The sequence below is a fragment of the Priapulus caudatus genome, unplaced genomic scaffold (genome assembly GCF_000485595.1).
Source record: "Priapulus caudatus unplaced genomic scaffold, Priapulus_caudatus-5.0.1 Scaffold785, whole genome shotgun sequence".
NCBI classification, from domain to species: Eukaryota; Metazoa; Priapulida; class Priapulimorpha; order Priapulimorphida; family Priapulidae; genus Priapulus; species Priapulus caudatus.
Genome location: NW_014577846.1, coordinates 28,782 through 41,912, shown reverse-complemented (window position 1 = coordinate 41,912; position 13,131 = coordinate 28,782). Strand labels below are relative to the sequence as shown.

The following is a 13,131-nucleotide window of genomic DNA, read 5'->3' as shown; positions in this document are numbered from 1 at the left end:
AAAGCTGCATAATAATGAGAACATGCCGACACAAACACAGTCGCAGAACTTCTTTTGTATAACCTCTTTTAAATGCGTAGGTATAATGTGAAGAAGGGTGTAAATTGTATAAATATCGCAACCATTACCAAAGAGCTTATAATGATCTTTATTATCATTATAAGCTCTTTGCCATTACGCACCTCAATGCACACTGTGCATTTGTGAGCAAATATTATAGTGACAACCAGTGTTCAATAAATTATGCAAAGAACACAGTCTCGTACCAACAGGGTATTAAGAATATACCAATGCTCTTCTCAGATGTATTGTTGTTAGTAAGTGCCATGATTTATGAATAATGCATAGGTTGATGCTTTGTAAACTACCCGGCGTGGACAGACGAGTTATTCATACTTCTAAAACACACAAGCTATTAGCAGTTCCTATATCCAATTAATTTCCACCTAATGTTTCCTTGCTATACAGTCTGGTACGTGTTACACACAGAAAAACAATGTCACAAGCTATTTACTGGAGACAACAACCCAATTAAATATGATTTATGCATTATCTGACCAGAAAACCTTCATTTGATCAGTTTTGACTAATCATAAGCAATGTTATACCAAAAGTTCTGATCTTCTATATACACAGCTATTCAATTTCTAGCTGTCCAATAATTTTACAAGATGGAAAAGCTCCGTTGTGTCATATGTTAATGTCATCAATATAATGTAGCATCTGAATACATACACTTGAACTGTTATGGAAGCTAAATAGCTCCGACAAATATCTCTCAATTGTCGAAGTCAGTGAGCAAGTTAGTTTCGTCTGCGGTACTTGCCTTTATGGAAGCACAGGCAGCCACTGCCAGAGCGATGCTTGGAGAGCTTAAGCTTCAGTGCTGCATTGTCCCGCATGCATTTCTGATAGTGCTCTACCTCATTGAGATACCTACAAGATAAAATGCTCTTCCTGTACCAAGCAAACCTCATTGAAATCCATGCAAGAAAACAGCCTTTGAACCTAGCAACCATTACTCAGATACATGTAGAAAAACAGCCTTCATAGCCACATAACATCTCTTCAGAAAACCTCATTTGAGACACGCGCAAGAAAACAGCAAGTGTGCATGCACACATGCGTGTGTATGTGTGTTTCATGCCTACAAACGTGTGCGCATGTATGGTTATTATCTGCACAATAATTTTATTTCAAGAAGCAGAATAAGCATACCAGACAGGTGGCCACCGATTGAGGTTGAGATATGCGAGATTTCCTGGCCGTAGACTATGTAATGCCTTCTTGTTGTACCTTGTCAGTTCGTTGTACTTGATAGAGAGTTGAACGAGACACCATCTTGCCAGCTGCTTGGCATTGTGCAGCTAAATTGAAGCAACAACAAGCATTATATTAATTAACAAGTGCCGCAGTGCGACAGGGCTCATCTGGTGTCTGGTGTTCTGCTGATAAATTCATTTGTGCATAGCAAGACGTCTTATACATAAGTCTTCTTTATTCTTGTTTGACTTTCGTAGCCAATTCGAACAAATATATCAGCTACACTTTCGAACCCACCTAATCTCTATGCATTGCAGACACATGTGCATTGCAGGTTGGCAGGCAACAATTATGATTAGAAGCGTGCCAGCAATGGGCTGCCCCGTGTTTTTGCCTACCCACACGAGCATTCACTGATTCAGCCTTCAGGGTGCTATAAACAGACTTCTTTAGAACATAATATGATTTAAGGAGCGTAAACCTTGTTAAACAAACATTTGCCTTTCGAATTCAATTGTGCAACTGTAGCCTCACATTCACACAGGTATGGGCTCTAATAATAGCAAAAGCAGTTCAGTCCTTTGTTAACAGTCAACAAATCAATGTTTAACCCTCCTCTTGAATTGTCAAAAGGTTACCCGACACTTACTCTTCGCATGTCAGCGGAAAGTACATTTCATGGTCCTTTCAATAAAGCCATAACAAGTGCCGCGGAGCGACAGCGCTCATCTAACGTCTACTGCGGTGACTCTGTGGTGGAGTGGTGGGATTCTAGTAAACCCTGTGCCCCATTGACCTTTGGCCTCCATCTAGGCACAGTGATGGCTTTTCTACCCATGATGCATACACCGACTATCACGAGCCTAGGTCGAGCCATTTAGATTTGTGCCGCAATTCTGCATTCCTCCCTATACCTTAAGTTAAAGAGGGAATGTTCCCCCTTCTTTTACACCTCTTGACCTTGACCCCCAGCTTCGACATCCAACTCGGAGTTTTTCGGATTACCCCCCCCCCCCCCACCCCACGTCCCGACTTTCAAATCCGTACGTCGAGCCGTTTAGATTTGTACCCAACTGTTGACGGACGCACGCACGAACGCATGGACGGACAGATGCACACACGCACGAACAATCATGCGATTGTACAAGCTGCATCTGCCATCGTCAGATGAGCTAAAAACGCATGATCTACTTACTGTGTGACTGTGACAGTACTGACAACTTTCACTCCATCATTGGACCATAGAGTAAAATGGCATTCACGGCTGTCATGCTACGGGACGGGACCAGAGGTGACCAAGATTAAAAGGCAAGAATCAATAGACCATAATTTGAAACAGAAATTTCTTAGAAAATGCTTGGTGGCCATGTTATAAGTAGTCATCACTTTATCGGGTCTCAGGTAAACAAGTGCATACCTTAAAGGTCTTTGATAACCAATCCTTATGCACATTATCACGTGTTCATCGCTTAATCAGAACATTTTCTAAGTTCCCAACCTGTCACGATAAAGCAGAGGCGATACGTGTCGTGACAACACGATTATGGCAAATAACTTCACTTACGCATTTACCCGCGCGTCCGCGACGTAGACTCTCGCCTATTTCGCGCACCTTACTCTGCACCTAATTCTGCTGCTAGTGCCGGCATACCTGTGCAGGTTCGAGCAACGTGACGAGATCCTCGGTGACGTCCCTCTCATCTCCCAATATGGCGGCTCCCAGCTCACGCGTCACCGCCTGCTCGATGAGAGCGAGCAGGTGAGGCAGACACAACCTGTTGGCGAGGGCCATCAGCTCTACCGGCTCCAGGACGCCCACCGATGATATGCTGTCTGTATATATGTACTCCAGAAACGCTCGGAAGCAAGCGAGGTCCACACCAGGCAGAGGGATCTTGAACACACATGCGCACAGACACGTGACAATAAAAAGATTCAAGCATAATTATCAAAATCTGAAATTGTTTATACAACATGACAGCAACAGTATTAACAGCAAAAATTGCAAAGACCATCTACTTTTGATAAATTAAAACTGAATGCAAAAACTGTCTTGTCTGCCCAGACTAGTCAATTTTAGGACGTGAGGATGAAACTAGGAAAAATATAATGAAAATGAAATCAAAAGAATGATTTATAGTCCATGGATGCCTACCAATTTCTCCTGTCGTTCTTTGAAAGTGCCACCTAGCATTGCATCCATCATGTCACAACGAACCATGAGCAGAGCCCTGTGTGCACAACAAGTACCATCATCCAACTGAAACGTGATATCTGTGAAGCACAAACCAAATGTTAATTTATATAATTGGTGCCCATCATAGTATATACATCTGCAAACTTTGCAAATCATACTTGAATTACTTGATTAATAAATTAATTATATTTTGAACTGCTGAAGTACAAAATATATATCAATATATCTGCAATATGCACTCAAACAGCTAACATTTAAAAAAATATAATATTAACACATACGCCCTAAAGCCAGTTACAGAATAGTGGATCGTGCATTTAATGCAAGTTACATGTGATATTTATTAATTGATACTATTCTGAGTTAAAGTTCATGCATTAGAGTTTAATGCCGAGAACCACCCGTACCAGAGAAGTGGTTCTCAACCAGACAGAGCTGCCGCAACTGTTCCTTTTGTTTTTCCAGGAAGCGAGTCTTTATGGATAGATTGAGGAACTCTTCTCGGTTGTGCATGTTCTCAATGGAAGACGACAGTTCAGTTATGTTCAGCAGGTACGCGGCCTTCTCGAGCCGAGACATCGTGTGAGCGCTTGCAGGTTTCCGCACGTCACCGAGGTAAAGGTATGCCAGACACATGCTGAATATTTCCGCGCTGAGAACGTCGTTCAACGTTATGACTAGATGGAGATTTGCTATGGGAACGTCGACGCTGTATCGCACCTGGATTTCAGCGAAAATAAACATCTCAGCAAATATAGTTCATGTTCCAATTGGTTTTACACACAGGACCTATTTCGTGACACCCGTTTATCAGGTAAAATCATCAAAGAATGAAGCGAATGGTAATTTGAAAATAGACATCTAACAGAATGGCACGGTTAATTTATTATATCAACAAGCTGCGTTGATTAGTTGGCGCAAAATATTGATCAACTTAAGCTGTTCTCAGAGAATAGTATTCAGATAACCGAAACCCATGGTCACGACGGTCATAATTTCTTCACCTCAATCTCCTCGAAAGCAGGATGATTGACTATCTTCCGTACAGCGAGCGCGCTGAATCCCTGCGTAGACGATGCGTCAGACTCCGTCTGTGAACTGCTGTCACTCTCTATCAGCTGCTCCTTGTCCGAGTTGAACTTGTGACAGACGATGGGGGACGGACGCGCGCACGTCTGCACAAACGCCTCGGGAAGAACGTCGGATAGATCGATCGTGAACAGATCGTAGAAGGTCTGGCACGAGGCGGCGAGGAGAAAGCGGTGAGCGGGGATGGGCGTTCCCTGTGCGAGGAACAGAACGTCACAGTAAGGCTTGTGTTCATAGAGCATGCGTAGATCGTCGGTGAGCAACGAATCCTTGGGGATCACGACAGTCTTAGCTTCAGGCTTGGGAGGACAGAACGGCACCTGGAAATAAATTAGCACAACTACATTAGTTAAGCACATTACTTGTGATAATTTCATGAAAAAGTTCTAGTTCAGGTTAATGACATTATTATATTTGAATTACGGTTACAAGATATAAAATTATACATAACTCTTTACACAAGAGATGGGAAATTCTAGAGAAAATGCTTTACACATGACAATCATGTTGTACATTACAACTGTAACTTATCCTTTGAACCTTGATTCTCACGGGCATCTCAATTGATTCACATGGCATTCCGTCAAAGCAAGGTGAATTTTGCAGTCGATAAAATCAAGATTCCTAGGTCTACAGGGTTTGCTATCCCATACAGATACTACAATGTGAGCATGTATACCTGTATCCACGGATTCTGCACTCGTTTCAGATGCGACATGAGGAATCCGTGACGTCGCTGACTACACAACGCCGCACGAACGATGTTCTCAAATAGGGTGTGCACGCCAAACATCGTGTATGCGCTGGTCTCGTAATACGGTGCACCTATCTCGTTCGCAACCAGTCTTCCCTGCTCGGGAAGGAGTATGTCTGCCTCCCGGACACGCCTGTGAGCAACAATGAACAGAAACACGCCGATCAAACACACTGACTCTCACGGTCAAACACGTTAATTAATACGGTCACACAAGTTAAATGCCATGGTCAAACAGGTTAAATGCTATGGTCAAACACATAAAGAATGCTGCAATCAAACATGGTGAATGCTGCAATCAAATATATGAAGAATGCTGCAATCAAATATATGGAGAATGCTGCAATCAAATACATGGTGAATGCTGCAATCAAATATATGAAGAATGCTGCAATCAAACATGGTGAATGCTGCAATCAAACATATGTTAAATGCTATGGTCAAACACATGATGAATGCTATAGTCAAACACGTTGCTCACTAGGCCCAAACTTGTGTTAGCAGACACCCCCTCGATAGAATGGACAACTATCTACAAATGGGGCCATAATGAAATATTGTTTGTTTGCCCTTACCCGACCGACCCGCCAAAAAGAGGCCGACTCAAACATTTTTATTAATCATTCCCATTCTTTCTTTTTTTACAAATTGTATCACTGTACATTATATAAATCTGTAGGCAATACATTATGTCAAGAGCATATAAAGAAGGAAAGCATACAACGGTAAAATGCTGAAACCATGTTGCAGTATTAGTCGAATTAATAAACTTTCCCCGTGTTATTTTGACGATTCTTTACAGTATTATTGATCAGCTGTCCTACCTTGTTAATATAAAACAAACCACATGTCCCTACGATGCACATACGCTGAGATAATGAGCGGTGAAAATCTGGTATTTTCGCTGAACACCGACTAGACATTAGTTAATACTGCAACCCTCTCTCGAAGTGTGGCCAGTGTGTTGCTTCCGGTCGCCGCTGTGTAGCGCCATAGTGGCGCTGACTCACGTCATACTACCAGCGGCGTGGCTCGCGGCGTGCTAAAACGCACGACTACGCATGGACGGGCGGCGTAGGCGTGCGGCGGCTGCGGCTGCGGCGTGGCTAGCAGCAGCGGCACACGGGCGTACGCAGCGGAAATATACTGCCATGCTGCCACTCGGCTGTCAGGACTGAGCTAAAAACGCAGTCCTACTACTGTGTGACTGTGACAGTTACTGGCTTGACAACTTCTCGAGCTCCCATCACTTGGACGCATAGAGTAAAAGTGGCATTCAGGCTGTCATCTACGTGGACGGGACCAGAGGTGACCAGATTTAAAAAAGGCAGAATCAAAGACCATAATTTTGAAACAGAAATTATCTAGAAATATGCTTGGTGGCCAAATGTTTATAAGTAGTCATCACTTTATCGGCGGTCTCAGGTAAGCGACAAGTGCCATACTTCTTAAAGGTCTTTGACTAACCAATCCTTATGCATCATTTATTCACGTGTTCATGGCATGCGCTTATCAGAACATTTTCTAAGTCCACTACCTGTCACGATAAAGAAGAGGCGATACTGTCGTGACAACAACTACGATTATGGCCGAATGACACTTCAGCTATCGCATTTCACCCGGCGTTGGCTGCGGCCCCAGACGGTAGAGCTCTCGCCGGCTACTTGCGGGCGCATTACTGCTGCATCCTAAATTCCTGCTGATTAGTGCCGGCAGTACCTGTGGCAGTTCGAGCAACGTGACGAGATTGCGGTGAACGGTCCCTCCTCATCCTCCCGAGATATGGCGGCTCCTCCAGCCTCACGCAGTCACCGCTGCTCGATGAGCGCGGCTAGGGCTGTGAGCAAGACGAGCGACGGCTGGCTGCGGCGTTTTGCGGCGACCCTGTTGGCGAGCCATCAGCTCTAAAACGCGTCCAGGACGCACCACCGATGATTATGCTGTTCTGTATATATGTCTCGCAGAAACGCTCGGTAACGAGAGGCGAGGTCCACAGCGGCTGTGGCGAGCGCGAGGAGGATCGTTGAACACACAATGCACCTCAGCGAGCGACGGGTATGCCATTATAAAAAGAGTCAACGCATAATTACGAGGAATCTGAAGATTGTTTATACTGAGAGGACACGCACAGTATTAAAGCAAATTGGCAAAGACATCTAACTTTTTTGATAAATTAAACTGAAGTGCAATAACTGTCTTGTCTGCCCAGACTAGTCACATTTCTAGGATCGTGAGATGAAACTAGGAAAAAATATAAATGAAAGAAAATCAAAGAATGATTTATAGTCCATGGATCCTACATTTCTCCTGTCGTTCTTTGAAGTGCCACGATAGCATTGCATCATCATGTCACAGACGAACCATTAGCAGAGCCGTGTGCACATAGACGTTACCGGCGATCATGAGCGCAACTGAAACGTGAATCTGTGAAGAAATGAGAGACTCGAAGAGTTAATTTATATATTGGTGCCCATCATAGTACTAATATCATCTGCAGCGAACTTTGCCAAATCTTGATGACCTCTGCAACGTTGCTCGGTGGCTAGAGGTGCGTACTTGATTAGATAAATTAATTATATTTTGAACCGTGTGAGTACAAATTAATATCCAAGTATATCTGCAATAATGCAGTCAACAGCTAACATTAAAAAAATATAATATTAACACATACCGCTAAGCCAGTTACCACGAATAGTGATCGTGGGCATTTAGGTGCAAGTTACATGTGACTTTTTAGGTTAATTCGATCGACTATTGGCTGATCTAAAGTATTCATGCACTAGAGTTTAATGCGAGACCACGCGCCGGTACAGAGAAGTGGTTCTCAACCAGCAATTTGGAGCTGCGCCGCGGGGCAACTGTCCCTTTTTGTTTTTCCAGGAAGCGAGTCTATTTATGGATAGATTGAGGACTTTCTCGTTGTGCACTGTTGGCGGCGAACCATGGAAGACGACAGTTCAGTATGTTCAGCAGGTTACGTGGAGCTGGCCGGGTCTCTCGGAGCCGGAGGCTAGCCTTGCGGTTCGTGTGGAGCGCGCTTGCAGGTTCTCCGCACGTCACCGAGGTAACGAGGGTAGCAGACACAGATGCTGAATATTTCGCGGCTGCGGAGCAATTGTCGGCGTTCATACGTTAGAACTAGATGGAGATTTGCTATGCTGGAACGTCGACGCTGTATCGCACGCTGATTTCAGGCGAAAATAGAACATCGTCAGCAAACAGTGAGTAGTTCATGTGTCCATTGGCTTTACACACAGGACTATTTTCGTGACATCCACCGTTTATCAGGTAAAATCATCAAAGAAATGAAGCGAATGGTAATTTGAAAATAGACATTCCTAACAGAATGCACGGGTTATTTATTATATCACACAAGCTGCCGTTGATTAGTTGGCAAAATATTGATCAACTTAAGCTGTTTTCAGAGAAGTAGTATTCAGATCAACCGAAACCCATGGTCACGACGGTCATAATTTCTTCACTCATCTCCTCGAAAGCAGGATGATTTGACTATCTTCCGTACAGCGACGCGCTGAATCCCTGCGTAGCACGATGCGTCAGACTCCGTCTGTGAATGCTGGTCCTCTCTATCAGCTGCTCATTGTCGAGTTGACACTTGTGACAGAACGATGGGGGACGACGCGCGCACAGTAATGCACCCAAACGCCTGCGGGAAGAACGTCGATATATCGATCGTGAACAGATTCGTAGAATGTCTGGCACGAAGGCCGGCGAAGGAGAAAGCGTGAGCGGGGATGGCGGTTCCTGTCGAGGAACAGGAACGTCACAGTAGGCTTGTGTTCATAGAGGCATGCGGCGCGTAGATGTCGGTGAGCGCATCCGAATCCTCTGGGATACGGACAGTCTTAGCCTGAGGCCTTTGGGAGGCACGAACGGCACCTGCAAATAATTAGCAGAACTACATTAGTATAATGCACATGTACTCCTGTGATAATTTCATGACGAATTATGATATTCTACGTTCAGGTTAATAGACATTATTTATATTTGAATTACGGTACAAGATATAAAATTATACTAACTCTTTACACAAGAGATGGCAAATATTCATAGAGAAATGCTTTACACATGGACAGATTCATTTAGTATAGTACACTTACAACCTGTAACTTATCCTCTGAATCTTGATTCTCAGCGGGTCATCTCATTGATTCACATGGCACTTCCTCTCGTCAAGCTAAGGCTGAGATTTTGAAGTCGATAAACTCAAGATTCCTAAGGCTACAGGGTTTGCTATCCCATACAGATATACCATGTGAGGGATGGTATACCTGTCCACGGATTCGCCACTCGTTTTCAGAGCCGACATGAGGATCCGTGACGTTCGCTGAACTACAACAAGCCGCACGTATCGATTCTCTCAAATAGGGTGTGCACCCAAACATCGTGTAATGCGCTCGTTTCAGTAATATCGGTGCCATATCTCGTTCGGGCACCCGGAAATCCTTCCCTGCTCGGAGGAGTATGTCGCCTCCCCGGACACGCTGTGAGCAACAATGAACAGAAACCACGCCGATCAAACACACTGACTCTCCACGGTCAACACGTTAATTAATAGGTCACACAAGTTAAATGCATGTCAAACAGGTTAAATTGCTAGGTCAAACACATAAAGAATCTGCATCAAAAACATGGTGAATGCTGCAATCAAATATATGAACGAATGGCTGCAATCCACAACATGTGAATGCTGCAATCAACACATATAGTTAAATGCTATGGTCGAAACACATGAGAATGTATAAGTCAAACCCGTTGCCTCACTAGCCAAACTTGTGTTAGCAGACACGTCGCCTTCGGCTTTTATTATGATTCGATAGCATGGACGACTATCTAGCAAATGGGGCCATAAGTGAAATATATGTTTGTGTTGCCTTACCCGAACGAGCCCGCCAAAAAAGAGGCCGACTCAAACTCTTATTTAATCATTCCCATTCTTTTTTTTTACCAAATTGTATCACTGTAACATTATATAAATTCTGTGCAATACATTATGTCAAGAGCATAAATAAAGAAGGAAGCATACAACGGTAAAATGCCTGAGACATGTTGCGTATTAGTCGAAATTAATAAAACTTTTCCCCGTGTTTTAATTTTGACGATTCTTTGCAGTATATGTGATCAGCTGTCTCTACCCAGTTCGGTTATATAAACACAAACGGGCAGTAGTCCCTTGATGCACCATGAGCGCATGACGATAGAGGAGGCCGTGAAAAGGAATCTGGGATGTTCGATGGAAACAGCCAACGTAACGACACAATGTAAGTCAATACTGCGACCCTCGTCTCGACACGTGGTGGAGAGTGAGGTGTTGCGTCCCCCGGTAGAGGATGGCGGCTGTGTAGTTCACAGTCATTAGTGTCGGTACTGACGATGCAACGATATCTACAGGCTAGAGTTATTTACTAATACATCCAGCCGTGAAGTGGTCGTGGGAGGTGGTCACAGGTGGGGTCATCACTATGAATCCAATAATACCAAGACGATCATTCATCTCCATTTTGTCAATCATTGAAAGGAAACACCGAAGTTTACCAGTTATAACACTTTTAAATAACAAAATACAGATTTTAGGACGAGCGTGGCGTAGAGGAGCAGTGGGAAAGACGTGGAGGAAGGGAGGAGGAGGACTGGCGGAGAGACACGCGAGGGGTGGAACGAAGAAAACCGGACACGGTGGACGGAAAGGCAGCGTCAAAGAGGGTGTGGCCGGCGGCGAGATACGAATGGCGATGTGGACGATATATCAGAAACATAGTCGGCGAGTTGATGGACTGTATACAGGGAAGCTAGAGCAGACGAGAGACGCATGGGAGCCTCGCGGCCAGGGCAGCTCAAGATGGTTGCTTCGGGAGGAGCATGCTCCACTGAGATTTTTTTTAATTAATAATCAATTAAATAATAAGGTGGGGATCCGGACACCCCAGAAATTCATCAATTCTAGAGTAGCCGCCCCCGCTCAATTATCTAGCGTATGGCATCGAGGGACAATGCGGTTGTTTTATATGAACAAGGTAGAACAGCTGATCAAGAAATATGCAAGGGAAATATCAAAAATAACACAGGAAAAGTTTATTAAATTCGACTAATACTGCAACACTGGTTCAGCATTTTACCGTTGCACGCTCTCCTTCTTTATATGCTCTTGATTATGTTACGGCGAAGCAAAAACAAACATTCAACATAACAAGGTAACTCCACACAACCACCTCGAGCAATGTAGACACCTGCTGAATATTGTAAAAAGACCCCCTCCAAAAAAATTTAACCTACCTACTCAACTTTCCGCCTGGTCGGGTGGGAGAGTAAACAAAATTTTAATTGGGCCTGGCACATTTATTTTTAGTATTTCCTCATCTATCAGTCTATATTATAGGTTTCGACCTTTAGATATACGGTTTGACTGAACACAGAAATTTAATTGTGTTAATTGTTTTCTCATCAAGGGTAAGGGCTTGGCCGCTACCCAACTCTAGAGGTCCCAGCTTTGTCTGTCTGGGTTCCCCCCCCGTCGATCCATCCAATAGAATATTATACTTACCAATCACTACTACTATATGCGTACCTGATTAGTGTCCCAGCTTTGTCGTTCAGCCCATCCATCCAATGCAGTATACTACCAGCACTACTACTATATGCTACCGATTAGTGGTCGCCAGCTTTGTCTGTCAGCCGCATCCATACCAAGTGCAGATACTACCAGCCAGCTACTACTATATGCTACCCGATTAGTGGGTCGCAGCTTTGTCTGTCCAGCCATCCATCAAGTCCAGTTATACTACCATGCTACTACTATGCTACCGCATTAGTGGTCCAGCTTTGTCTGTCAGCCCATCCATCCAAGTGCAGGTATACTACCATCACTACTACATATGCCTACCTGATAGTGGTCCCAGCTTTGTCTGTCGCCATCCATCCAAGTGCGAGTTAAGCTACAGCACTACTACTATATGCTACCTGATTAGTGGTTCCCAGCTTTGTCTGTCAGCCCATCCATGCCAAGTGCAGCTATAACTACCATCACCTCACTACTATATGTGCTGACCCGATTTAGTGGTCCAGCTTTGTCTGTCAGCCCATCCATCCAAGTCAGTATATACCATCACTACTACTATACTTGCTACCCGATTAGTGTCCCAGGCTTTGTCTGTCAGCCCATCCATCCAAAGTCAGTATACTACCAGCCCATACTATATATGGCTACCTGATTAAAGGTCCACGCTTGTGGGTGAAAGCTGTAGGCTGCTCATCCTTCCACATGTGCCTGAGACCACTCTTGCAGCCGACGAGGTACGATGGGCCGTGTGGGACAGAAGCGCCCGAATCTCTTGTACAGGCTGCTTAACGTTGCGTGCGACAGCGGGAATTTGCTGGAGACACAAAGGAGCACCACGTTGATCGCTGCAAGAAGAAACGGTCTACGGTGTATACTGCGTTGAAGGTCGACCGTGCTGAGGCTAGGGCAACAGGACGTCTACTTCTCACAACCTTCAATTTATCAATCAATTAACCATTATGTAGCAATATTCCGGAAGCTTCAAAGTGACAATGTCTGTGAAATCCCACTTGCATGCCTAGGCTGGTTTATCACTTCTGCATGAATGCGGGGGACACGTTAATACAAGCTCACATGTACAGAATATAAAGCACCTCAGGCAATACTGTTGCTGTCAAGTCACACATCACAGCCTGTGAAATTAACCTGTAACAGTTCACTCACTGTGTACGTACAAGGGCGCTGCTACGCCACATCACAGTTAAAAATAATGCAAGATTAATAAGCATTAATTTTGTAAATCACCGTGTC

General features: G+C 44.2%; 1 protein-coding gene across 1 annotated transcript in view; it reads right to left on the bottom strand.

Annotated features, from left to right (window-relative positions):
- Positions 1-13,131, bottom strand: part of LOC106813510 (rho-related BTB domain-containing protein 1-like) — a 42,963-nt gene that overhangs the window by 5,055 nt on the left and 24,777 nt on the right. Inside the window, exons 7-14 of the mRNA XM_014817655.1 lie at positions 12,529-12,661; positions 5,229-5,436; positions 4,465-4,869; positions 3,868-4,180; positions 3,419-3,537; positions 2,915-3,157; positions 1,219-1,367; positions 827-936 (exon numbers count right to left, since the gene is read on the bottom strand). Of these exons, the coding sequence (XP_014673141.1) occupies positions 827-936; positions 1,219-1,367; positions 2,915-3,157; positions 3,419-3,537; positions 3,868-4,180; positions 4,465-4,869; positions 5,229-5,436; positions 12,529-12,661 (1,680 nt within the window). The remainder of the gene's footprint in view (positions 1-826; positions 937-1,218; positions 1,368-2,914; positions 3,158-3,418; positions 3,538-3,867; positions 4,181-4,464; positions 4,870-5,228; positions 5,437-12,528; positions 12,662-13,131) is intronic.